The 27,111-nt window shown below is 40.3% G+C and overlaps 1 protein-coding gene across 1 annotated transcript in view; it reads left to right on the top strand.

Moving 5' to 3' along the window:
* PARN (poly(A)-specific ribonuclease) overlaps window positions 1-27,111 on the top strand; it is a 156,180-nt gene that overhangs the window by 26,949 nt on the left and 102,120 nt on the right. Inside the window, exons 14-19 of the mRNA XM_055340577.1 lie at window positions 3,070-3,113; window positions 4,235-4,277; window positions 5,101-5,176; window positions 7,624-7,734; window positions 8,053-8,122; window positions 26,642-26,697. Coding sequence (XP_055196552.1) covers window positions 3,070-3,113; window positions 4,235-4,277; window positions 5,101-5,176; window positions 7,624-7,734; window positions 8,053-8,122; window positions 26,642-26,697 — 400 coding nt within the window. The remainder of the gene's footprint in view (window positions 1-3,069; window positions 3,114-4,234; window positions 4,278-5,100; window positions 5,177-7,623; window positions 7,735-8,052; window positions 8,123-26,641; window positions 26,698-27,111) is intronic.

Genomic DNA, 27,111 nt, shown 5'->3' with positions numbered 1-27,111 from the left:
AGTGGTTTGCTCAGTTAGTACCCCTGTGGCAGGGGTACCTCAGCCACAGGCGTGGTCTTCTCGTTGGCTGGGGCTAACATTAGCCATAGTGGGGCCATTGAAAGGGCTCTGGGTCTGCTAAACTGGATCAGGTCCTGCAAAATTTGTGATTACCTCTTGCTCAGTTGCTTCCTTTAGATTTTCTGTTAACCTTGGCATGTTTTTGCTCTTGGAGCCAAGTTGTCTCAGTGCACCAAGATATAAGCTTTTCTGGCTCTTTGGGAAAAGAGTTTCTCTTTTATCTCTTCCTCTTTTGCTCCCTAACTGTGCACACAGGCTCATCTTGCTTGCTTCCCATCACTCTGTCTTCCCCTCTCCTTTATTTGCTCTCTCTCTTTTCTTTTTTGGGAGGAGAGCAACAGTGAGAGAATCTTAGTCTTCATGCCCCATGTAGAGCTGATGCAGAGCTCAGTCTCATGACCGTGAGATCATGACCTGAGCCTAAATCAAGAGGCAGACACTTAACCAACTGAGCCACCCAGGTATCCCCTACTTCACATTTCTCATGAGACATTGTTCCATCGGGATCTTGATTACTCTCTTTGGAAAAGCCCAGTAAAGCCCCGCTGTGAATACAGTAGGTCTTTTGCTCCCCTTGTTCTCTTTCCACATGACAACTGTATCACCTGCTCTGGGACTCAAAGACTCCATGGTGGTGAGTCTCAAAACAAATTTGGTAGCTGTGAATTTGTAGTGGATAAATCTCAAGAGCTGATGTTTACTTGAGATCAACTGCCTCTATTGGGCAAAGAGATCAAAAAGCATAGCAGCTCCTCATGATTTTTTTTTTTAAAGATTTTATTTATTCATGAGAGACACAGAGAGGCAGAGACACAGGCAGAGGGAGAAGCAGGCTCCCTGCGGGGAGCCTGATACGGGGCTCGATCCCGGGACTCCATGATCATGACCTGGGCTGAAGGCAGACGTTCAGCCACTGAGCCCCCCAGGTGTCCCCTCTAATGATTTTTTGACCTTTAAACCAGTGAAGTGACTGGTAAGGAAAGAGGAAAGTGATTAAAATCTTAAAAAAAAAAAAGAAAATAAATACTGCCTATATGGCTGTTTCAAACACCAGAGTCTGGCACATAGGAGACATTACATATTGATTTAACAAATGAGTATCTTCTGGCTGTACCAGTTTTATAATCTTCTCATATATGGATCTGTTCATACCGCTGACCCTGCTCAAAATTCTGAACCTGATCCCACATGCACTGCTTTTCTATACAGCTGCTGGTTTTTAGCCCGGCATATCAAGCTTTCTGCAATGTGGCCCAACAGCCCTGTGTCTGCTAGTCCCTTATTGTTCTCCTTATTCCCAGCCAGACTGGGTCATTTGTTCCTGGGAACCGCATTGTGTTTTTGCCTGTGGTTTTGGCATACAATTTCCTCCGCTTTGATTTTTCTCCAGCTTTTCTCAACATTTGCTATGTACAACTTTATCTTTTACCAATATCCAGCAAATGCCTCTTCCATGAAGTCTTCCCTGCCTGCTGCCTTGCCCAAGGGGTGATGTTTCCTTTCCCTCTCTCTGAACTCTCACCGAACTATGGAGCTCTTGTGCATGTGGCTTTTCTTAACTGCTGTCCCTTTCTTCTAGGCAATTAGCTCCCTGGACAAGGAGTGTAACCTTTTTATTGCCTATGTCTAAATGCCTAGCATAGCACATTGTACGTAAGCACTTGGTAAATGTTACCTTGAATGGGACTGCCGTAGTTCTGAATCCAGTTCTAGTGGAATCCTACTAGAGTTTGAGGTCTGTTGGCAGAGTAGGATGTGGGTTAGGAGACATGGCTTCATCTCTTGCTTTATTACTTAAGGCTACCTGAGTAAGTAATTGAACTTTGTGTTCTGTCATTGTCAGGAGAAAACGCTTTTCTTTCACCTAGTTTTGGAAGAAGTGTTGAGAGCAAGGGAAAAAGCATCTTTAAAATGGTAGAACTCTTTACATGCACTGGTACCAAATTTTGTGCTTAAAAATATGCTAAAGAATCTATTTGGGAGCTGCCTTTTAGGGAAGAGTCTCTTCTGAAGAATCTTCTTGATCATTCACCATGACCTGTTAGAGAGAGGGGTCTACATTATAGCCCTGGAAGTAGCCCTAATTCTAATTTTTTTTCTTGCTTTGTGAGGCTTTGTGATAATATTGAGAGGTGACAATTGTCATTATTGCATTTCTCTTTGACCTCGGCACTGAAACCACTTGTTCATGTGTTGTCCGTTAATTTAACGATAGCTCTTGAAAAAGCTGGTGAATATTCCAAACTAGCTAAACACAGTCTGTATTTACAGGCTCAGAAAGCTAATTGGAAATGGCAGTATGCTACGAAGCATGAATAACACTGAAGAGAAGTGTAGTTACAAAGGGTCAGGAGTATGACTACTCAGTCTGGCGTGGCAATTATGTATGTAAATGAGTTCATTCAAAATTAGATCCATCTCATTTTGGCTTTAGACTCCCTGATGAAAATAAACTGGGAAATGAATTGTCTAATTTAGGCACTTGCTACTGGTGTTTTAGCAATTTTCTGAGTAGTTAAAGCATGCATCGTGCATATTGGAAAGTCTGTGTTTTAATGGGCATTTTAACTAGCATTTTAAAGATATTCTCAGTAAAGGTATAACCTAGTTTACAGTATGTCCATTTCCTATATAAGCCATTTTATTTAAATAACTCTGCTAGCCTCACTATTATGATGGATTCATTTGGTAGAGCTATTACTGAAAGCTTTCTACATGTAATAGAAACTTTTTCCCCTCCTGCTTTAGCCGTAAAATGCTCAGGTTTGTCCCTTTTGGTTATGCAAAAGTTTTATGTTGGATTGTTATGATTCCCAGTCATGAGGGAATTGTGACGATTTTTAGAACGTAATTATTAACTAGAAATGGATCTGGCAGTTAAGCTTAAAGGGCCCATGTGAGGTATCACGGTTTGAGAAAAGAGCTATGGAGCTTGACTATTTATATATGTTTTCAATATTGTGAGTGTAATAGTGAAACTGTAGCAAGTCATTGTCGTCTTTTTCTTAGGACTTAAATGAGTTCAAGGAGATGACAACATGTGTTTTCCCCAGGTAAGCTTTCTTTGAGGATTTGTTGTCCTTCATTCAAAATAGTTCTCATACTGTACAAGATAGAAATAGGTAATAAATATCCAAAATAGTAATGATCCGATTGTGATTACAATCCAGTTGTAATAACTGGTTAATGGTTTAAGGGGTCTAACTGTGACCGATTGCTTTTGTAATTGATGATTGGTTTGATTGCATTAGAAACCAGAATTTGAACAGGGAGCGAAAGTTGGCAGCACCCCTCTTTTCTCTCACCCCATACCCTACTGTCGGAAGAATTGGCAAAATCTTCAAGAGTTGACTCTTGTCTCTCTTGTACGTTGGACGTGCCTTGTCCCAGTCAAGTGACCAGTTGAGGATGTTCTGTAGTCAGTCCAAAACTGTTTGGCTAGAGATTTTTCCCCCCTCATCTCTAAGTTGCTGCCTTGACCTGAGAGTGTCTCCCACAGTTAATATCACAGGGTAGTTCTGATATGTCACACGTCACATGTCTGCTAGATCATGTGTCCGCCACGTGGAGCCTCTAGAGCAAGAGTCTGTGTTTGAGGACCTGTCTGAAGACGAACAGGTGTGGTGGTAGAGCCGTTGCTCTTACATCTGGGCTAATTCTGCCCTGTTATCTATTACTCTTCACATTTATGTCAAAAGAAAGAGGGTTCTCACACTAGTGTCTGTCTCTCTGCATGTCTTTTTTCATTATTCCAATCTCTGACACTGAATTCTAAGAAATAACAATGGTATGAAACCACCAAATATAGATTTTAACCACCAGGAGTTTATTTTGTGCCAGTCTGGGTGGTTTAGTACTTGATAATGGCCTGGCAGGTACTAGACCTACAGTGGTATTTAAACCATGTAAAAACTTACAAAGATCTCTGCCATCTTCTTGGAATCTATATAACCCACACCCTCTCATGGTACAAGCAGTTCTAGAGCTTGTGCCCTCCCCAACAGCCTCTTGATGAAGAAGGGCTGAGAGGACTGAGCCCCAGTGTAATGTAAGAGAGGTGCTTAATTCTCTTGTTGGCTTTTAGGACAGGAGACTGGCTCTTGGTTTGAGTAAAATACATTTTGGGCATTGATGTGCATTTTGTTTACCTTCTTAAAAATTCTTTTGTTTTTAGACTCTTGGATACAAAATTGATGGCCAGCACACAACCTTTTAAGGTATTTTTAAAACTTGAGCTACCACTGATAAACTTATGTTTGGAACTGTTTTGAATTGATACTAGGAGCTTGAATCAATGACCAGCTAGAATTCTGATCTAGTTTGTTATTTTCAAGTACATCCCAAAAGGAAAATAATTAGAAAAAGACTAAAAACAAATATACCAAATGTGAATAGTGGTTGTCTTGGATATTGGAATTATTTTTTTCCTCTCCTATATTCTTTTTGAATGTAAACATTTTTAGTATTAAAATATATAATGTATTTTTGGGGGAGTAGAGTGGGGCGCTTTGCTGACTCAGTAGAACATGTGACTCTTGACCTCAGGGTCATGAGTTTAGGCTCCATGTTGGGCATAGAGCTTACTAAAAAAAAAATGTGTGTGGGTGTGTGTAAAATGCATTTCTGAATAGGTTACGCATGGACATACTTCGTAATTTTCTTGATTTTATATATTTTGGTTATATTTTCTAATCAGAAAAATTCAGGTTAAAGTAAAATTGTTTGTTATTTTGTGAAGTGACTTTCCATAACTGAATGAAATGAATGCCTGAACAGTATAGCTCACTGGCCTAAGTTCTGTAGGTATTTAAACACATCTCCAAAAACCATTTATATAGTGATACTTTCTGCATGGTGAACCTGACACTGCTGTCTCTCACATTGAAGAAACCATGACTCCCAAGTTTCTTTAAAGAACACGAGGGGGCAGTACTAGATATACTTTTTTAAAATTTTTTTGGCCCTGACATTTGATGAATCTCTACTGTATGTTGTACTGAGCTGATTAAAGCTCATAATGCTCTGCTTTCTGGTTTGCAGGATATCATCAACAACACATCCCTTGCAGAATTGGAAAAGCGGTTAAAAGAGATGCCTTTCAACCCTCCTAAAGTTGGTAAGAAAATAAAGTGATCCTGTTAAGTGCCTGAAGTCCTTGTGATCATATGTATCATAGGAGGAAGGTGAAACTGCTTGATACCATCATGCACATTTACAGATTTTGGCTGAGTTAACTTGCTTATGCCCTGTGTTGAATTATTGCTCTGAATAAAGATGGTCTTATAGTCCTAGGTCTATTTTATGTCAATAGATTTGGGTAGCCTGTTCATTGAGAAGTTTAGCAGGTAAAGCTTCAGAGCTTTTATTTCCTAATGCTTGGAATTCTCCCAAAACTTGATGTGTCTTTCTTTTTTCTAGGGTGCAGTGTTTAAGCACAAAGAGTTGGTGATTCATTGCCAGGGGTCAAATGAAAATATGCTTTTCGTCCAGAAAAGCCCAAGAACTGGGTTTACAGATGAGGAAGAAGAGTGTCCACCCCTGCCTCCCATCAGAGGTGGCCAACAGCAGCGAGGAAAACCAGGGGGGAGGAATAGTTCTCGAGGCAGAGATGTGGTGCCATGTCTAGTCATGGCCCCTACCCAGGTGTTTGGTGAATCTGGCACATGTCACTTCCTTGGTTCCTGTACACCTCATTTAGTTGCTGACACTGTAATTAGCATTCCATTAGCTGTAGCCTGCAAACTTCTGAAGACATTGATAATTGGACTAATGGTTCAGAAATTGACAATGGAAGGTACTAAAGCAGCCAAGATTATAGCTATTTGCTTCCCTTTCTGGGTAATAGTCCAAAAAAGGAATTAAGAAAAGGAGTGAGGGTGAGGGAAGAAAGCCTAGACCAAATTTCTGTAACAGTATGATGGAAATAATTGATTTTGGAAATATATGTTTCAGCTGGTGGTAGAGTAGAGGGTATTATTTACCTGGCTATCATGTTAAAAGACTTTTTTAAAGCTTAAAGTCTAATATTTAATATGGAGGTTAAAAGATTCTTGCTTAAACAGCCTTATATTGACATAAGAACAGTTGCAGTCTTTTCATTGTTCATTTCCCTTCATGCTTTTGGTTCTGTTATAATGTTTTTGGAATTCATTTCCAGAATGGCTCTAGGAACTATTTATGAGTTACAGGTTGTTTTTTTTTTTTTTAAGATTTATTTATATATTTGAGAGAGAGAGAGAGCACAAGCAAAAGGCAGAGGGAGAGAAAGAGAGAATCTCAGACTCTGCGCTGAGCATAGAACAAGAGGTGGGACTCAGTCCCACAACCCTGAGATCATGACCTGAGCCAAAATCAAGGTACCCCTATAAGTTAAAGTTTTATCCCATTCTTTCCCTATAATATTCTGGTACCTGGCAGAGAATTTACTCTAAAGCAGACCACTCTTCCCAGACATGGTCTTCAGCAAGTGTATGTGTTAGTGTGACATAAGAATCGTGTTGTAAGGGACACCTGGGTGGCTTAGTGGTTGAGTGTCTGCCTTTGGTTTATTTATTTGTTTGTTTGTTTGTTTGTTTATTTTTGCCTTTGGTTTAGGTTGTGATCCCAGGGTCTTGGGATCAATCTCTCATCAGGCTCCCTGCAGTGAGCCTATTTCTCCCTCTGCCTATGTCTTCCTTTCTCTCTGTGTCTCATGAATAAGTAAATAAAATCTTAAAAAAAAAAGTCATGTTATAAAATGGTCTCTCCTACAAAGTGTCCCCATGTTCCAGGGGCAGCACCAAAACAAGTTCTGATCTTTTACTGGAGTTAGTTGTGCCGTCATCTTTAGATCCTTAAGCTTGAAAACATAGCACAGGGCAGTGTTGAATTGACCTGCCAATATTGATTAGAGTCTTTTGCCTTTTCGGAGGGTTACCTGAGGTATTGATGGATAATAGTAACTGAGCATTTGCCATGTACCTGGCACCATGGGAGAGCTTTCCTGGCCTTAGCTCATTTGATCCTCATGAATGAGGGAAGTTTGGTTTTCAACTCCATTCTGCTAAAGTGGAGGCCCAGAGCAGAAGTGACTTGCCCAATATCACATAGCAGTTGAATGGTGGAACATAGATTCAAACTTAGACAGTGGGATGCACAAATCCATGCTGTTATGAGTCATGACTGAAATACTTGTTATGTCCCAATGTTCCTTCTCAAGGAAGAAGTTCCTTGAGACTTCCAAGAGCAGTTGGAAGAGGGATCATCTTCATAGAGCAAGTTATGCATGACTGTAAATAGCACCCATCAGAGTGCAGCGAGGAGGCCTCTAGCTGGGCCTTGAATGATGTCACTTGAGCCATTTCTCTAGTCTAGACCCAAGCCCTCATTTTCAGTGACCATTTTATCTCACATTGCAAGGTCTTATGTGGAAAGAATTAAGAAGAAGATAGCCTTTTCCTGCTCATCTAGGATATTTCTATCCTAGACAGCATATACCAGTGCAATTTGGATTTGGTAGGGCACACTACCCATCTTTATGATTTGTGATATCCTTGGGAAAACTTTTTTCTTTTTTCTCTTTAGAAAGTGCAGAAGGATTTCCAAGTTATAACACAGCTACTGAACAGCTCCACGAGGCAGGCTATGATGCCTATATCACAGGGCTGTGCTTCATCTCCATGGCGAACTACCTAGGTACTCCCTATATCTGTTTCTGGCAAACACATCGTAATCTGGGGAGGGGGTGTTTGGGGGGGGATCTTGCCTGTCTACCATTTCCCTGGGGCCCACTCACCCAGGAAGAAATGGGAGGCTTGGAGGTCAGAGTTGGGAATAGGGGTGGAGAGTGCATAAGGAGGACCCATCGACACTTATCTGGTGTGGTTCTTGCCCACTAGGAGGAGTGCCCCTTATCCTGATGAACTGTGCTATTGATTTACATAGATTGTTGTCTGAACTTTTAGGCTTTGTCTCCTTGGCTGTACATAATACTCTGCTTCTTTTCTTCATTAGGTTCTTTTCTTAGTCCTCCAAAAATTCATGTGTCGGCTAGATCAAAACTCATCGAACCTTTTTTTAACAAGTAAGTAACCAGGGTTCCAGTGCCCACGTTCTCTCACTGTGGAAGAGCCCAGTATCTGGGATGTCAGGTAGAGATGATTAGAAACTGTAGTGCATTTTTAGATAAAAGTATTTCTCATCTCTAGTGACTCAGATGTTTTTCAAAAACAGAAATTGACCTTCTGGGAAATAATTTATTGTATCTATTGTCATAAAAAAAAAGAAAGAAAAGAAAACACTGCCAAAGGCAGTGCATCTCTTCCAAGACAAAGAACTGGTGGTTTTGGCATTTAAATTACCTGCAAGGGAGACTCTGGTTGGGGGGGAGGGGTAAGGGGTAGGGGAGAGAGAGAGAGGGAATGTGTGTGTGTACACGTAGTTGGACCTAACACTGCTAACATATGTTACACATGAGGTTATTATTTATACTTGCATTATTATCTCATTAAATAGTATTCTTTGTAAGAAGATGTTGACTCCACAAATGGCTTTTAAGATAATCTATGGAGAAGTTTTGATTGTCGTTTTATCCCAAGCTTTCATGTGAATGGATCCAATGAAGTAAAAGCTTGCTTATGTACTCATTGTTGCAAGAAGTCTGTATGATTTAGGGAGATGTCTAAGTTCAGAGCATTTTCAAAGACTCTCAAGATGATTACTTCAAAGTGTGGTTTGTGCTTTCTTGGCACAGTTGAGATTAAAGTTATGGATGTGATCTTCAAGCTGGCCAAGTTGGGCTCTGTGCCAGAGCCCTAAAACCTTCTTTACCCGAGCTCTCTTAACAGGATTGGTTCTAGGAGATTCTGGGGGTGCCAGACAGTACAAGGCAGCCCACATGGGTCATTATTGCTGGAAGAAAGAACTGTTTCAGTGCTGAGTTGGTTACATCATTTCCTTACATTATATGCAGCACTTTACAATTTTATCAGTTCTTTACTGGGTAAGAATACCGTCTCCTTCGGATGTCTATGTAAATACTGGTATCACAGTGCTTGTACTTAGGTAACATGCTGCAGAGACAGATGTTAATTCCAAACATCTGGATTCCTACAGGTTTGGAATTTGTGTAGTCTGAGCAAGTTTTATCACACTCTAACTTCGTATTTTTTAAATCTTTGTTCTTTTCTGTGGAAGTTCAGAGGCAAATGTATTTGACTTTCAAAACATCTTTCAGAGAGGAACAGGAAACAGTGTAGTATATATTGAAAATTAAGTTGAGTTTTTTTATTAAGTTTTTAATTTTAATTCCAGTATAGTTAACATACAGCATCATATAAGTTTCAGGTGTATACAATATAGGAATTCAACACTTCTGTACACTAGTGTGCATAAGTGTACAAAGTTGAAATTTTTTTTTTGCATGGAAAATTAATTCTATAAACTAACAGTTGAATATTTGGTGTCTGTTCATTTCCGTATGTGCAAAACAAGATTTTCTTAGCTCTTCGCTTTTATTTTGAGGGCAGTGTTTATCTTTGTAAATCTTTGGAAGGGCAGCTTATGTCATAGACCGTGGAATATGCAGGTGACCCTAAATATCATTCAGATCATGGCCATTCCTTGCATTTTTATGTGCAGGATGTTAGGTTTATTGTTTAACAATATTTTTCAACTGGAACATGTTCACTCATTTTTAAATATTTAATTAAAAAAATTTTTTTAAACTAGGTTCCACAGCCAATGTGGGGCTTGAACTCACAACCTGAGATAGAGTCACATGCTCTTCCAGGCACCTGGAAACTGAGCTATCCAGGCACCTCTCTTTTTTAAATATTTAAGACAACAAATGTGCGTCTCCACTAAAATCAACTCCTTATAAAATCAGGTGATGAACACAAATTGGGTTCGATAATAGGCTGCATCTAGTTTATCAGCAACCTGTGTGACCAATATGAAGAGCAATCAAAATTAGCTTTAAGAAGCTTAACAAAGATTTTATATATTAATAGATGAGTTTATTATTGCTAATAATGTTCAAGACTATTACTCAGAAGAACTGAGTAAAACTACTTGTCTCCCATAGAAGTTAGAAAGGTTGCAGGAGATGTTAAACCCATAGTTTCATTTAAAGTATTTTTTAAAGATTTTATTTATTTGGGAGAGAGAGAGCAAGCAAATGAGCACAAGCAGGGTGAGGAGAGAGGGAGAGGCAGACTCCTCTGCTGAGCAGGAAGTCTTACAAGGGGCTTGATCCCAGGACCTCAGGATCACAACCTGAGCCAAAGGCAGACGCTTAACCAACGAACCACCCAGGTGCCCCTTCAATTGAGAATGTTCATTCTTTTCTCTTTTCCCTAGAAATATACCGAAAGTAGTTGAGGATCGAAGAATCCTCCAGTGATATGGCACTGAAAATTCTTGATTTTTTGTTCCATTTTCTCTTCCATCTATAAAGGAAGAATATTTTCTTCATCTTTGTAGGAAAAAAGTCCAGCAGAATTTGAAATGCAAAATAAGAACTATTTTTATTCTATATTGGAATAGATTGGTCAAGTACAGTCCCTTTTTTCTTTGAAAAATAATTGATATGCAACATTGTATTAGTTTCAGGGGTATAACATAATGATTTGCTATACACACACACACACAGAGAACGAAATGTGGTCTTCCCTTCTCAGCGCATTTAGAAAGTGGGAAAAGGACTTGCTCTTTTTGACATTTTTCTGTGCTAATACCTCATTCTTCCATGCAGGTTTGTTTTATGACATTAACTTTGATTTTGTCTTTTTTTTTTTTAGTCCAAGATTACCCTTATAGAGAAACATTCAAAAAGGGCCATCAACATGATCTCAAGTGGTTGATTTTAGAGAAATCTGTAAATTTCTCTGAGAGTTTGTTTGGCACCAGGCTTTTCTCAGTATGAGCTTAACCAAATATGTATAGTCCTAACATAAATTTGGGTGGAAATCAAACTGCCTACATATGCAAATAACTTTTTGTTCCTCTCTCACCAGGTTTATGTTTAGAAAGTAAACCTTGAGGGGGGGAATAAACTCCACCTATTTCTGCATTGTTTTGAATTAGCATTTGGCTGCATTAGTTATGCCTTTTTGGGAAGTTTTATTGAGAGCTATTGAGAAATCCCCGAGATAGCTGGCATTTGAGTGATCTGCAAAGACCGAATGTAGTCTGAGGTGCTTTCTGAGCCATATTTGTCTAGAAGAATGCGTGCTGCCATTTTGTCTCTTTTATAACCTGGGTGTCTCCTACATTTCTCCTCCCTTTGCTGTAATCAGAAGAGAAGTGAAGTCATAAGGGGGCTGAGCGATGGGAATCCAGATCAGACCACTGCTGATGACTGGCGGTGTGGAATGTGCCCTTTGTTTATACCGTAGGCTCTCTGGGAGGGAAGTGATTTACCTTCTCTTATAACCTTGGTCAATTTTGATGAATGTTTAGAAAACCAGACAGAGAAGATCCTTTGGTCAAATCTTTTTAGGCTGGAAAGCGCTAAAAATACTCAGCTTTCTTTCTTTCTTTCTTTCTTTCTTTCTTTCTTTTTTTTTTTTTTTGAACCACAGAAAAGTACATAATCAGACTCTTGCCTTATGTTTTATTAATAGTCATCCGTGTCGGCAAGACGCGTTGAACTCTTCCTAGATAACCTTTTCTGAAGGTTTTTGGGAAGGTTATTTTCTATTTACCTCATATCTTAGAAAGAGGAAGGAAATGAGCAAGTCTCTCATTTTGGTTAATCTCCATAAATAAGAGAATTAAACAGGAAGAATTGCCTGCAGTTTGCCTTAGAGGATGGCCATCTTGTTCTTGGCACAAGTTTCCTGTATAGGAGCAAGATTCTTGTAGAAATCTAGGCCTTCCTGGGATGGACATTGCTGGAGGTTTTCTCTATGCTGGAGGTGAGGAGACAAGCCATGAGGAGTGTGATACACTCTTGGACAAATTGTTTCCTCCAAAAGATGGAGATAAAACTATTTGCCTCCCATAGAAGTTAGAGAGGTTGCAGGAGATGTTGATTGCCCGGTATTTATTATTTCCCTTTCTTGAAATATAAGAGAATTTAGCATGCTGGGGGATTCAAAAAGTAGATGTGGTAGTGGAATTTGTTTTGTGTTTCTAGTTTCATGATAAAAAAGAAAATTTGTTACCATGTGGATATAAAATTGGAGCAAATGTAAATTGTTCACTTTTGCTTGTACCCAACTCTTAATGTTTACTTACGAGAAATCAGGTGTTGATGAAGTGTGTCAGATTGGTACACAGTGGAACAAGTTTGCCTTGCTTTGGAGCATTTGTAAAAGTTCAGACAAATACAGTAGTTTACGGAAGGTTGTGTAGGTCTGTGTAACCGTGATTGACATAGAGGAGGAGGGATCATTATGATACCTGAAATACAGCACCCATGTTTTTTCTCTTTTCCTCCATGGAAAGCCATTACATTCTGGTGGCAAGTTGTTTTCCCTTATTATAATAAAGATATGTGCATCATATTTGACATTGTAGAGATTTTTGAGCTGAAGGATTGATTATAGGAAAACAAAATACCTCCTGTCTTCCTGGCCCTCGCACTGATAATGGGGAGAGCAAAGCTCATTTGCTTCGTTGACTAGCAACCGCCATTCATGCTGAGCAGTGTGGAGTGCCAGCTCGCCCGTGAGTTGTCCATGGGCCCATGGGCATAGAAGTGCAAACCCTGCTTGTCTCTTTTCTTTTTCCTGTCCTGCTGGTCCCTCCCTTATACAGAAGGTGCTGGAATAACAGGAGGATGAGGCAGATCTGTTCTGATTCACAGTGTTTTTAGCATCCTGGGTGATGGGTCAAATTTGTTACTGACTGTTCAGATTGGGTATAAAGTCCACTGTTGTGATATATTGGTTTTCCCCACCATGAGACTTCTGACATCCCACCATAAGCAAGAGTCACAACACAGTTTGTGCTGTTGGTAAGGCGTAGCCGGTGATGTCATGATAGTCCACATAACTGGTTCCATTTGCATTTAAAATTTTAAGTCACTTGATTAGTTTCTTCAGTGGAATTGCTTCACTCTGGGGTATCCTATAGTCTAATGTAGTTGTGATCTCCCACTTATGCCTGTGCCGTTTTGGGCAAGTAACTTGACCCTCTCTATGTCTCAGCTTCCTCATCTGTAAATGGAGAATCTTCATACACATTTGATAAGGTTATAGTGAGGGTAAAATTACATGAATGTCTGTAAAATGCACAGTACCTGGCACATCGTGGCTCTCGATCAGCCTGGTACTGCTGCCACTGCTGTGGGGACATTTATACTTGGAGGATGTGCTTCTCTGACAAGATGCTGGGAGCACATGGAGGAGCTGTTGTGCTTTCACAGAAGACACTCTATAATTGTACCTTTTTGTTTGTTTGTTTTAAATATTTACCCATTTATTTGGGGGTGTGTGTGTGTGAGGAGGGTCAGAGGGAGAGGGAGAGAAAGAATCCCAAGGAGACTTTGCGCTGAACCCGACATGGGGCTGTATATCATGCCAGAGCTGAAACCAAGAATCAGAACCCTGACTTGAACTACCCGGGTGTCCGAATCATACCTTTTGTACTTCACACACCCTGAAGGTGAGGGTTTGTGTTCAATCTTGAGCCTTGATCAGAAAAAGGAAGGGAAGGAGGAAAGGCTGCTTGTAACCAAATGGTGTCCAGGGGGAAGATTTGAATGTGTTTTCTCATTTTGCTTGTTGGTTTTGCCCTGAGGCATGTGGTGGTGTCTCAGTCTTTGTGCTGTGTAGCACTTCCAGGTGTAGATTTTAACAGAGAGGAGAGGAAAGAAATGTCATTTACTTATGAACCTGTTTCTTTTTATTTTTTTTAACAGCTTTATTGGGATGTAAATTCATATACGAAATAATTCACGCATTATAGAGATCAATGGTTTTTGGTATATGACATTATTATCTTTTAAAAATTATTGTAAGATGTGTAACATACAATTTGGCATTTGAAACATTTTTTTTTTTAAAGATTTATTTATGTGAAAGAGAAAGAACACACGGAGTTGGGGGAGGGAGAAGGAGAGAGAGCATCTTAAGCAGGCTCCATGCCCGGTACAGAGTCCAACCCTGAGATCATGACCTGAGCTGAAATCAAGAGTCAGACTTTTAATCAACTGAGTTACCCAGATGCCCCACAAACATATTTAAATCTACAATTCGGTGGCACTAATGATATTCACTGTATTGTGCCGACATCATCATTCTCTGTTCTCAGAGCTTCTTGTTCACCCCAAGCAGCAAGTCTGTATCCAGTAAGCAATAACTCTCTGCTCCTGCCTCCCCTCAGCTCTGGGAACCTCTGATCTACTTTTCTACCTCTATACATTTGTCCTTCAGTGAGCTGTTCCTTTTTGAGCAACTCATTGGTTCTGTGAGATCTTAATCTGTTAGAACCACTGATAACTTTGCATATGCCCTACTTTGCAAACTCCCGGAGCACGTTTTTTTTTTTTTTAATTTGCTGTTTTAGGTTTAGATCACTTCTTAAGCCCCAAAGCCCTGAGATTTGTGGATGTAAAGCTGTGCAAACCCTCCCCCCCCCCAGGGGGGGTGCTTGTTTGCAGCGCTGCAGAGGCACGATGAATAAGGCAGAGGACTCAGGCTGGGCCATCATGATGCTCACATGGGACATTCATCCTTTCTGAAGCTAGATTTCCACATCTGTGAAATGCGGATCATAAATGTCCACCTGGTAGGCTTGGCCTCAGGTTGCAGTGTAGCATCAAAAGGCTGCTCACTAGAGGGGTGTGGCATGTCTTGGGTGCACAGAATGTAGCTGTTGCTGTGGTTTTCACCACAGTGAACTTCCAAGAAAGTAACATGATTCTAGTTTTTCCTGGTATCTGAGGCAGTGGTAGATGAACAAAGTGAGCTGTATGTACTTAGTTAAGTTTTCTCGGGTGGCAATCTCTGGGTTGTGAGCTCAGGAAATAGGCAGAAGTGCCTGATGCCAATAAAATCCTTTTTATAGAGAACAGCAACCTGGAATCCTCTTAAGAAAACATTGCCTGTCTTTGTATCTTAATGATAAAGGTCTTGCTGCAAGGTTGGACTGTGAATGGGAAGAAGAAACTCCCTGCCTGTGTGCCAGTCATACTCATGTGTCTTGAGGCTTATGATGCTGGCAAGGCAGAGAAGTGAAATACAGTCTCCTCTACTTGTCTGCCCCCAGGAGCAGCTGTGCTGTGTGCATGTCTCTTGCCACAGAAACCCCTGGTGATCCCGGAACTGAGGGGTCAGGGAGGCAGGATGGAGGCAGACAGTAGTAGTGGTGATTGTGTGACCTTTTGTGTCCGACTGGCTGGCTCTCCCAGTAGTATCCTTTAATATTTCTGTTTGCAGTGCTTGAATGAAGGGCCGATGTCCTCTAGCCTTCACTTCTACCAGAGATGAATTTTGCCCCAGGGATAGGGATCATAGTCTACCACTCATTCTAAACTGATTAGAAGTGGACTGTGGTGCTGTTGCAGACATTACTTTTTAATCAGAGAGAGCCAAGAAGTACCTTTTATTAAAAAAAAAAAAAAGAGTCCATTTTCAGTATTTTCCAGATTGTGGAAATCTTCGGGTCCAGGTCCAGGGTCCTGAGGAGTGAAATCATAGCACTGCAGATGGCTTAGGGCAGCCTCCCCAGTTCCAGAAGGCTGAGAGCCAGTTTTTCTCCCCGGTTTGCAGAAGGTATTTTCCCCTGGTACACAGGATGTATTTTATCCTCACATACCTTAACGAAAGCCCTTTATTTCAACCCAAGTCATGTTTGCTTCCCTTATAGTTCCCCAAGCAACTAGGATAGCAGGGATCTCCAAGGATTGCCTTGGTTTGGTTACTCTGAGAGTTCTTTAGTACAGTGGTTTTCAGAAAGGCAAAAGACCGGAGTCTAGGGCACACTGAATTATTCTCAGGCCTTTAGTCTGGCTTCTTAAGACTGAGAACCTGTGCTTATTTCCATGACTTCTTCAGGGAAGAGGGTGCTTGTCTTGAGTTGGTATGGCTTGTCTTATTTCTGCCTTGCGGTCTTGATTGCCAGGGATGTATCAGGCGAGCTGTGTCTGCGGCTTTATCAAAAGGCTGCTTTTTAAGGGGATCTTCAAGGACAACACACTGGGCACACCTCTTCTTGCCTTGCCATCCCCGTGCGTGCTATGGGAGCTGTGTGGATGCTGAGCTGTTCCAGCCTTGCGTGGGCTCTGGCTACTTTAAAAGTACATTTCCCTCTGGCTTAATGACTTGTTTATCATTACGATGAGCAAGTAATTTGTAGAGGTAAGGAAAAAAAAAAATCAGTCAACCCCTGGATATGTATTTAAATAGCTTGCCCCCTCCACAGTAGGGTATTTTACTAGTTTCCTGTGGCTGCTATAACAAATTCACCATGAGCTTGGAGGCGTACTACACCAGGAGTTTGTTCACACTCATGGTTGTAGAGGCCACAGGTTTGAAATCAGGGTGTTGGCAGGGCTGGTTTTCCTCCAGAGGCTCTGGGGAAAGAGTATGTTCCTTGCCTATTCTGGCTTTTGGTGACTGCTGGCAGTCCTTGTCCTCTGGCCACATCTCTCCAGCTTCTGCCTCCATGATCACATTGCGGCCTCTTGTGTGTGTGTGTGTGTGTGTGTGTGTGTGTGTGTGTCCATCCTCCCTCTGCCTCTCTCATGACACTTGGGCTGGCATTTAGGAGTCCTGTGGGTTAGTCTAGGGTAATGTTCTCAAGAGCCTTAGCTTAGTTACTAATTGCATCTGCTAAGACCCTTTGTCCAGGGATCCCTGGGTGGCGCAGCACTTTAGCGCCTGCCTTTGGCCCAGGGCGCGATCCTGGAGACCCGGGATCGAATCCCACGTCGGGCTCCCGGTGCATGGAGCCTGCTTCTCCCTCTGCCTGTGTCTCTGCCTCTCTCTCTCTCTCTCTCTCTCTGTGTGTGTGACTATCATAAATAAATTAAAAAAAAAAAAAAGACCCTTTGTCCAAGTAAGGCAACATTGAATAGAATGTGCGTGTATCTTTTTGGAGACCACCAGTCAGCCCACCATAGGCTGTTAGTAGTAAAGTCAGCATGCTTAGGTATTCCTTGTCTTACTTTGGCTCTGGCTGGGAAAAACCAGGCAATGGTTATTTCCAAGGCTATTTAACATTTCATTCATACAATGTAAAGGTCACCAGTGTACCATGGTACTGAATATCTGGTACTGGCTACCCAAAATTTTCCCTACTGAACACCTTCTATTCTTCAGTGAGTTACCTACATCGTTTCCCCACATTTACTGTCATTGCTGCCAGCAACCCTCAGAGATAAATAATAATGTCCTCATTTTAAGATCTTATTTTTAAGTAATCTCTACGCCCAACGTGGGGCTCAGGCTTACAATCCTGAGCTCAAGAGTCATGCACTCTACCAAGTAGGTGCCCCAGTATATCCCCATTTTAAAGCTAAGGCTGTCTGCCAAGGGTCTCAGGAATGGCAGAGTCAAGGATAACCCAGGTCTTTCCTCGACCAAGAATGGTTTCTTCCCCCATAGCACACAGTTTCTAAACAGACAATTCAGCAGTGGGTTGCACATTTTCCTAAGAGATGATGCTAGTATCTTTGAAAGATTTCCTTTTTTCTTGGTGTTTGGCCTGAGCAGTGGTCATAAAAGATGTTGACTCTGACCATCAGATCGTGTGGGGCTAGTTTCCTCTGACATTTTGTATTCTGCTGTTTCACAGGCCGTACAGATGTTGCCTTTGTATAATGCTTAGTTTAACATTTTTATTTGATGTAATTTGATATGGTTCATTTGATGAGGATTGTTTAAATGAGCTGCTGGTTTTCTTTCTTTTCCCCCACTCTTCTCTCCCCCTCCTTGTTTGTTGTATCTGTTTAAGAAAGGCTGTGGGTTGGCTTCAGGACAGATGTCAGGTAATGCTCTATTTGTCAAAACATCAAGTGACTACACAGAAAACTGTGTGGTTCCCCCCCCCCCCCGTGAGTGACATTAAAATAACCGATGCCACAGTAAGTCCCCTCTAGCCAGTGGTTGCCTTCATATTTTACACAAGCGCTTTAGTGAGCAAAATAAATGAGCTTGTTTTGTGAGAGATGTCTGCATGCTTCCTCCCCTGGATGACAAAATTAGTTTTTTATAGCACATAAATATGTATAATGATGAGCCCTTGCATACAAGGTTCTTATGAAGTGCTTTTACTGCTGTGCCCTGAAGGAAATACCAAGACCATTTGCAAGTACAGTAGGGCTGGCAGTCATTTAAAGTCTTCAATTTTCCTTTGGAAGGCTTGGGACTTGGGGTGAGCCTCAAATTAATTCACTGCTCAAATTGTGTTGAGATTAGATTTTACTCCACATCTCTGTATCCCAGTCTTTAGTGGTGTGAGAGGAATGCAGTTTTTACTTGGAAATCTTTTTTTTTTTTTGAGACAAAGCTTTTTAGGAACAGAAGTGTAGTCTAGAAGAAAACAGATGAACAAATGCAAATTTTTTGCTCATCGAATGAAATACAGCATTTCTAGGAGGAAGAATGAAGAGTTTGGTGGCTTCAGGTTTTTCTTTTTGCCAGGGAAAGAGACCAGATATGCACTGTTTTTCTTTATTCAGACATGCCATAACATTAGAGATCCTTCCAGATCATTCAGCCTGGGTGTATGTGTGACATTGCTCAAGATAAACTGTTATGTATCCAGGCACCTCTAGATCTCTGTCTCAACTTGGGATATGCTGATTCACTGATTTTCCTGAGGGCAGTCGCAGGGTGTACGGCAGGTGTACCCAGGAAGCCCGATGCCCAGGCAACCCAGGGTAGCAGCTCCTTATGCACCACAAATGTGCCCAGGCTGTCCTCGCCACCTGTTATTCCCATTGCCTTGGAATTTCAGCCTACTCAAAGCTCTTTCTTAAAGGCAGCCTCATTTTGTGTGTCTGGGCCCTGCTATAATTTATCAGTCTTTAGAGCATTCCTCCCCGAAAAGTGTTTCTGGAGGCTTGTATCTCAAGCTCTTGCTTCAGTTGTACCTACTAGGCATTTGTGTAATTGATTGAGGACTAAATAGTTGACTTGTGCCTGGATGCTCCTACTGGGCTCCAGCCTTACCATTTCACATTGAGGCTTTGGAAACAGCTCAAGTTAAAAGCCAAATGTGAGGGGAGCACCCAGCAGAGGGAGGGGAGGCCATTAGTCCATTAGTGTAGAACTAGTGGTCAGGGTCTAAGTCCTGTCTCCGCTCCCTTGGTGGCCAAAGGTAAGCCACTGAACTAGGAAAAACTTGCTTCCTTATTCCTGGTATGATGAAGCCAGTACTTAACTACCTGTCCTGCAGACACCACAAAGGATCAAATAAGCTGAACATGTAATGATAAATATTGTTATTTTAGTCAGGAACTTCGTACTTTTTTCTTTTTCTTTTTTAAAAACTTTTATTTATTTATTCATGAGAGACACACACAGAGAGAGAGAGGCAGAGACACAGGCAGAGGGAGAAGCAGGCTCCATGCAGGGAGCCCGACTTGGGACTCAATCCCAGGACCCCGGGATCACTCCCTGGGCCGAAGGTGGGTGCTAAACTGCTGAGCCACCAAGTGATCCCCTTCTTTTTTTTTTTCTTTTTTAAAGATTGTATTTATTCCTGAGAGACACTACTTTTTTCTAATTGAAACAAAAATACCTGCTCGTAATTTCACCAGCTCCCCCCCCCAAAAAAAAGATCCCTTCATTTTAGTGAATGTTCTAGCAGTATGTTTTCTGTGTCTCTTTCATTTACTAATTGGTGCCAGTGTAATTCATTTATTGATTGAGATTATACGAATTCTACAATTTTGTACCTTAAAAAATACAATAGTGAATTTTCAAAAGACATTAAAACCAGTGGCCAGCATCATGTGGATGACACTCAGTGGTTTGCCAGGTGGACATAGCATGGTCCACTTGTAGCTTAACCTTCGTGGTTGGACCCCTTGTCCCTAAGCACTTCTGCACTGTAATGGCCATGACCATTTTTTGCCAGTTGCTTCTTGAAAGTGGCCACGGACATACCACTCTGATTCACTTTCTTTCTCTGCCTTTGGATAGCCCTGGAAAGCATGCCACTAGGGGAGCAAAACTAAATATTTTCTACCATTTCTGAGTAGAATCATTAATTGTATACATAGATGTGATAACACAGAATTTTAAAAGAACTCTGATGATCTTTTTGGTTCCCAGAGGTTTGAACCTCTTGTGAATAGTGTTCCTGAATCACCTTTTTGGATGCATTTTTGAATATCACTTTGCCCTCTGTTTTTTGAGTTTAGCTGTATAAAATGGGTTAACACTGGCATCGTTGTGCAATCCCTTTTTATTCACTAGACAACTGGGGAATGGTTCAGATAAGCCATAGTCCAAGGCAAGCTGTTGTGTCATCAAATAACCTTTGATCTTAGTGTACTTCTCAGAGCGGCCTAGTGTGCTTTGTGGTTGCCAGAATCAGTGTCTGAAACTCATTGTTAAGGTCAGAATTTTGATAAGGTCAGAGGTGTCTGATTCAGTGTGTTACATGTGTTACTCACGCAAGTGTTTGCCGGTCTTTGGTGCTGCACAAATGCTAAAGTTTAATGTGTGAATGCTAGAGGTAATCAGTTGTAGCCAATTCACAGAACTGAGTTGGACTTTTGCAATGAGTTGCCAAGAGAGTGGTATTAGTAATCTTTTTTTCTCTTCTTCAAAATGAGAATAATAGTGGTTGGCAGTGATTTCCTCCAGTTTATCTCTTGCAGAGAAGCGAGTTGCTTGCTAAGGTTGAGCTCCTGGTTTCAGGGAGCAGTAGAAGACTTATTGCTTCCTAGATTTTGAGGTAGTCGTTGGTATTTGTTTTGATAGTTTTGTGTTTTTCTAAGCCAGACTCATTTAATGTAAACAAGTCATTAAGACTAATGCTTTTTGGAGAAGTTGGCACAATGTCTTTCTTGGTCATTATCAGTGCTGGTTGATTAATGAATCACCATTAATGGCAGTTAGCACAACATTGAATATACTCTTTTCTGTTAACTCAGTGATTCTCAGTTCCCAGAGTCTCTGAGTCAGCAGGTCTCAAGTAGGACCTGGGAATTTGCATTTCTGACAGGTTCCCAGGTGGTTCTCATGTTGCTAATCTAGGGAACTGCATTTTCATAAGGGCTCAAGAGTCTGGGCTCCTAAGAAGTTTTATATCTGAAATGAAATTCTTCAGTGACCAGCAAGCCTTCTCACACAGTCTAGGCCATGGTATCATACTGCCCTGGTCTGAAAAGGACATTGGTGGACTCACTCTTTGTGAGTGCCATGCAGCACATAGGAGACTCTTCAGAGATAAATGTCTTATGCACAGCTTATACTGGGTTGCTTGTTAAGGAGGCTGACCTGAAGTTACCTAGTCTGATGAGCAAAAGAGTTTACCGTTGCATCTTTCCAGACATGTTAGATACCTGAGATAAACCACATCATCAGTCATACAATTGTAGAAACCAAAAATCTTATAGAGGCCAGAAAGGGTAAACTTTGTGTTGTGGCATCTAGAACGTGAACTTGAATTTACAGTTTCTTAGGATAGAATCCTGATATCAAATTGGCGATTGTACCAAATAAGAGTTTTAATTTTAATCTTTGACAGAGTTAGTATCAGCCATTTTAGACAATAAGCACTAAAATAATACTTCATCAAGAAGGCTTGTGGGAATGTGGCAAGACTCCCACCCTGTCGTGTCTTTACTGAATCACAGCCATCTTGAATCTCTACTAAAATAGAAATAACCGTTTTTTGCAAGTGTTGGCCCAAGTGTCTTTGTGTGTTTTTTTTTTAAAGATTTTATTTATTTATTATTGAGAGACACAGAGAGAGAGAGAGACAGAGACAGAGACACAGGCTCCCCGAGGGGAGCCTGATGTGGGAATCCATCCCAGGACCTGGGGATCATGACCTGAGCCAAAGGTAGACGCTCAACCGCTGAGCCACCCAGGTGCCTCTGCCCAAGTGTCTTTGCTGTGTGCAATACAGCGCACAGTGAAGGAGCACCCTTGCATGTGTTTATCAGCCTCTCTACTTGCCCAGTGCATTCCCTCCTGGGTTGGAATGAACGCTGTCAAGCAGATGATCCACATGTGAAGTCTTCTATCAGACCATTTCAGAGAGATGTAGGCCTTCTGACAGCCAGTGTGTGTGAGGCATACATATAATGAAAAGTTGTAATTTTACTTCAGAAGGGCAGGGATGTGACCAGAGCTGTGGCTTGCAGACAGCCTGGCACTCAGGGGTGGGAGGCCACTGGGGAGTTGATTTTGGTTCAGTTCCACTGACGCTCAGCTACAGTTTTAGGGTTGGTTTCCCAACTGCATGGCTTTCTGCAGAGGTGCTGGCTGCCAAGTCACACACGGAGTTGGTTTGCGTGTTCCTTCAGGGCTTGGGGCTATTCGTTTCTCTCAAAACCCCAGACATGGAGGCTTTGGGGAAGAGTGAGAAATGCTATTAATAATTTATTTGAAAGGGGTTTCTATTTAGTGAAAGTGTTGAGCAAGCAAACAAGATAGTGTGGAATTAACTACCTTAAAAAAAACCTATTGAGTCTTTTAGCTAAGAACAGATTTTTTGCTTATTTTAGACAGAAGTGAAATTCAGATGAACTATTAGAGAACAAATCGCCTGTATATTGGGTGACAAAAGATATCTTTCAAAAAACGTCTCAAAACTCTTGCATGGTGAGATTAGTTGGGGAGGTCTCCTTTTTAAGCGTAATTTTTGTTGCTATTTATAGGATGATAGGTTTTCTCAGTCTGTTAGTGAGGTCCCATGATTTTAGAAATGAAACAATATTTTAAAAACGAAATCAAGCAATTACAGACTCACACATGTGATTTTACCTCAGATTCCTCTCCCCACAGCAGATAACATAGTATACAGGATACACAAGATTGATCTAACTGGCTTTTTAGTTGTGTGTCTCTGAAAAAGTCTCTAGTTATTTCCCTTGGGCCTCTCAGTTCTGGTAGCCTTTTTTTTTTCTTTCTTTTTTAAGATTTTATTTATTTGAGAGCGAGAGGGAGAGAGGGAGTGAGCACCAGTGAAGTAAGGGTCAGAGGCAGAGAGAGAATCTTAAGCAGACTCTGGGCTGAGTGTGGAGCCTGATTTGGGGCTCATGACCCAGAGATCATGACCTGAGTTGAAACCAAGAGTCAGACACTCAGCCACATGAGCCACCCAAGTGCCCCTGTTTTCTTTTTTGAATTAAAAAAATAAAAATAAAAATGAAAGGAATTTTAATTTTTTTAAAATATTTTATTTAAAAAAAAATAAAAGATTTTATTTATTTATTCATGAGAAGCACACAGAGAGAGGCAGAGACATAGCAGAGGGAGAAGCAGGCTCCCTGCAGGGAGCTGGATGCAGGACTCAATCCTGGACCCTGGGATTACATCCTGAGCCAAAGGCAGACGTTCAACCGCTGAGCCACGCAGGTGTCCCTGAAAGGAATTTTAAAAAACAAAGCTCAGTTTCCCAAAATCATTGGCTGCTTTTTTTTTTTTTTAAATGGTGGTGGAGAGGTCTTTTTATTTATCAGATTTAATGAGAAAACTTTACAAAGCTATAATCATAATATAAAATTTGGGACTTTTAAAAAAGTTTTTATTTAAATTCCAGTTAACATATCATGTAATTTTTTTTCTTTTACGTAACGTGTAATGTTAATATTAGTTTCAGGTGTACAACATAGTGATTTACTCTTCTATACATCATCCAGTGCTCATCATGACCAGTGTGCTCCTTCATCCCCATCATTTGTTTCACCCATTCCCCTCCCTCCCACTTCTCTTCTGGTGACCATCAGTGTTTTCTCTAGAGACAAGAGTCTATTTCTTGGTTTTTCTCTCTCCCTCTCTTATTTTCCTTTACTTATTTGTTTCTTAAATTCCACATATAAGTGAAATAATACAGTTTTTGTCTTTCTCTGACTGACTTTGCTTAGCATAATACCTTCTAGCTCCATCCATATTGTTGCAGATGGCAAGATTTCAGTCTTTTTTTTATTTCAGTCTTTTTGATGGCTTAGTCATATTCCATTGTGTATATATACCACATCTTCTTTATCCGTTCATCAGTTGATGGGCATCTGGGCTCTTTCCATAATTTGGCTATTGTAGATAATGCTGCTATAAACATCGGGGTGCAAGTATCCATTCAAATGAGTAGTTCTGTATCCTTTGGGTAAATATGTGGTAGTGCAATTGCTGGATCATAGAGTAGTTCTACTTTCAACTTTTTAAGGACTCTCCATACTGTTTTCCAGAGTGGCTGCCTCAGTTTGTGTTCCAAGGATGGAGGTAGGGAGTATTATGCCATGTGAAGTCAGTCAGAGAAAGACAAATATCATATGATTTCACCCATATGTGGAATTTAATAAGCAGACAAATGAGTGTAGGAGAGAAAAAAAGAGAGAGGCAGAGTAAGAGACACACTCTAGAAAACAAACTGAAGGTTACAGGGGGTGGGTGGGCAGAGATGAGGGATGGGTGAAACACGTGATGGGTCTTAAGGAGCGTACATGTCTTGATGAGCAGTGGGTGTTGTATGGAAGTGTTGAATCACCATATTGTATACCTGAAACTAATATTACACGGTATGTTAACTGGCATTTTAAAAAAACTTAAAAAAAAAAAGATTCCAGTGTTATTTTTACCAAAGTAGAAAAAAATCCAAAATATTTTAAAGTTTTCATAGTTATTTGGATTGTTTAATGCTCTTTTGAAATGATGAACCATCATTTACTGACTCCCCCTGCCACCATATCTTACTGAACCATAAGGTCAATTTTGATTTTGGAGGGTATTTGACATTATTGTCATAATTGTCATAATTTGACATAGTGTAACAATGAACATGTCAATTCAGCTTTTATTCCTCTGTTGAAATTAGGGTTAAAAATTTAAATTATTTTTATGGTGCTTGATATGTTCCATAACTTTTAAATTAAATGTTTTTTATTTATTTGGTTTTCAGGATTTGGGGACTGTCTCTAAATTTACTAAATGGCAAATTGAAAATTTTATGAAGCATAAAAATACTGAGCCTTCTCACCCAGGAGTAACCTCATAGGTTCTGGTTGGCAGTAGTAATTATAGCTGTCATCGCTGAGAAACTTTATTTTAAAGATTTTATTTATTTGAGAGAGAGAGAGCAAGCACAAGCAGGTTGAGCAGCAGAAGGAGAGGGAGACGCAGACTCTTCACTAGGCAGGGAGCCCGATGCAGGACTGGATCCCAGGACCCTTGGATCATGACCTGAGCCTAAAGCAGCCACTTAACAGACCAAAGGCACCCAGGCACCCCACTGAGAAACTCCTTTGTGCTAGGTGCTCTGTACATCTGAGTGTCTTCTGGCATCACTGGTACTATTGATTGAATTGAGTAAAATGGCTCCTAGAACGAGAATAGTATTCCTGAGCCTAAATTAGTGAACTAAAAATAAAATTGTTTTTTTAGCCATAGGATTTGGTTTATTAAATTGTAGACCAGGCAACAAGTTCTTAAACCGCAGAGTGCCATGACTTTGTTTTTTCTGGCATTAACCGAATGGTGTTATTTACGCTGATGGTTCCATTTGTAAACTAGATCATGCCCTGCTTGGCTTTTGAATGCCTGGTAATAATGTGCCTTAATTGTGGGTCAGTGAAGCCAAACTAATTGCTTGTTGGGCTCTTGGATTGCCTTTTTAATTTGCAGTATAATATAGTCTCTACCAGAAATGCACTTATGTATTGTCATTTAAGTAAAACTTATTAAAATCATTTGCAGACAACAGAATGCCTGATATTTTGTCCATAATCTTGTAATTATGTACTTGTAATTTACAAGTACCCTTTTTTTAAGTGCCTTTGTATCCTTTCCTTTGGAGGTACACATAAAGTGACTGATATGTTTCATATCCGTGTGATAGCTTTCTTTACCAAACATTGTTTTGCTTTGTGCTTTTAATATGTTTTAAATGACAGTAATAGCATGAGCTTCTGAGATGGTCACTTACTTCAGACTGTGTAATTCACTCATCAAGTTTGGCATTTATCCAATGACTTTCCATCTCAGTTAAAAAAAAAAAAAAGATACCGGTGCTGTCATTCTCAGCTCACAAAACACCAATCATAGGGGTTCCCTTTTTAATTTTTAGGAACAGTTGTTAAGAAGTCAGTAAGATGGTTAGCTTTCTGTAATGTTTGTTTTCTCTCACTTTCCCTTGATTAATATGAGCAAACCTGCAGAGGACTTCCTTTTGACTCTTCGATGTCTAATTTCATTCATTTAGCTAATATTTATTGAGTATCTTTTGAGTGTCAGGAACTTTTGTAGGTGTTGGGGATACCAAAGATTGTTTTTTTCATATTTATTTATGATAAATATTTAGTCCTAGAGAAAAATCTTTGAAGTGAATTGTAAGTACTTTTTTCAAATGATTTCAGATGGAGTAATATAATTAAGAGGCATCTAAGAAGCATTTAGTAAAGAATTTAATAGATGCTTGTATATGGTTTTTAATAGAAATGAGCCCGTTGTCTGTTTTTCTTTTCTTTTTGTAGGTTATTTCTTATGAGAGTCATGGATATCCCCTATCTAAACTTGGAAGGACCAGACTGTAAGTGATTTTTATTTTCTCATTGCATCTGCACGTTGAAGTGTGTGGTCTGGAAGGGATAACAGGAAAAATATTACTGAAGAAAGAGCTTTATTCACATAAAAACAGGCAGTGATTTTGTGGTTGATATGAATAGTATGCTTAAGTTAATGGTACCCTTGGGTCTTGATTAACTCCTCTCTTTACTTACATTTTCCAGTTTATGCATGAGTTGAATTTTAAAAGAATATATATCTTCTCTTCATTATTTTGTTTTCACTCAGAACTCAGATTCATAATATTCTATAAATACACATAATAAATTTCGAGATGGCTAGCTATGTCAGTAACTAGAAGTTCTCTATTTTCCAGTAATTTGAATATGTATATATTGAAGTTGGGTAGGGTTTTTTTTTTTTTTTCCTTCTTCTTTTT

The sequence above is a fragment of the Nyctereutes procyonoides genome, unplaced genomic scaffold (assembly GCF_905146905.1).
Source record: "Nyctereutes procyonoides isolate TBG_1078 unplaced genomic scaffold, NYPRO_anot_genome, whole genome shotgun sequence".
Taxonomy (NCBI): domain Eukaryota; kingdom Metazoa; phylum Chordata; class Mammalia; order Carnivora; family Canidae; genus Nyctereutes; species Nyctereutes procyonoides.
This window is presented reverse-complemented; position numbering and strand designations above follow the sequence as displayed.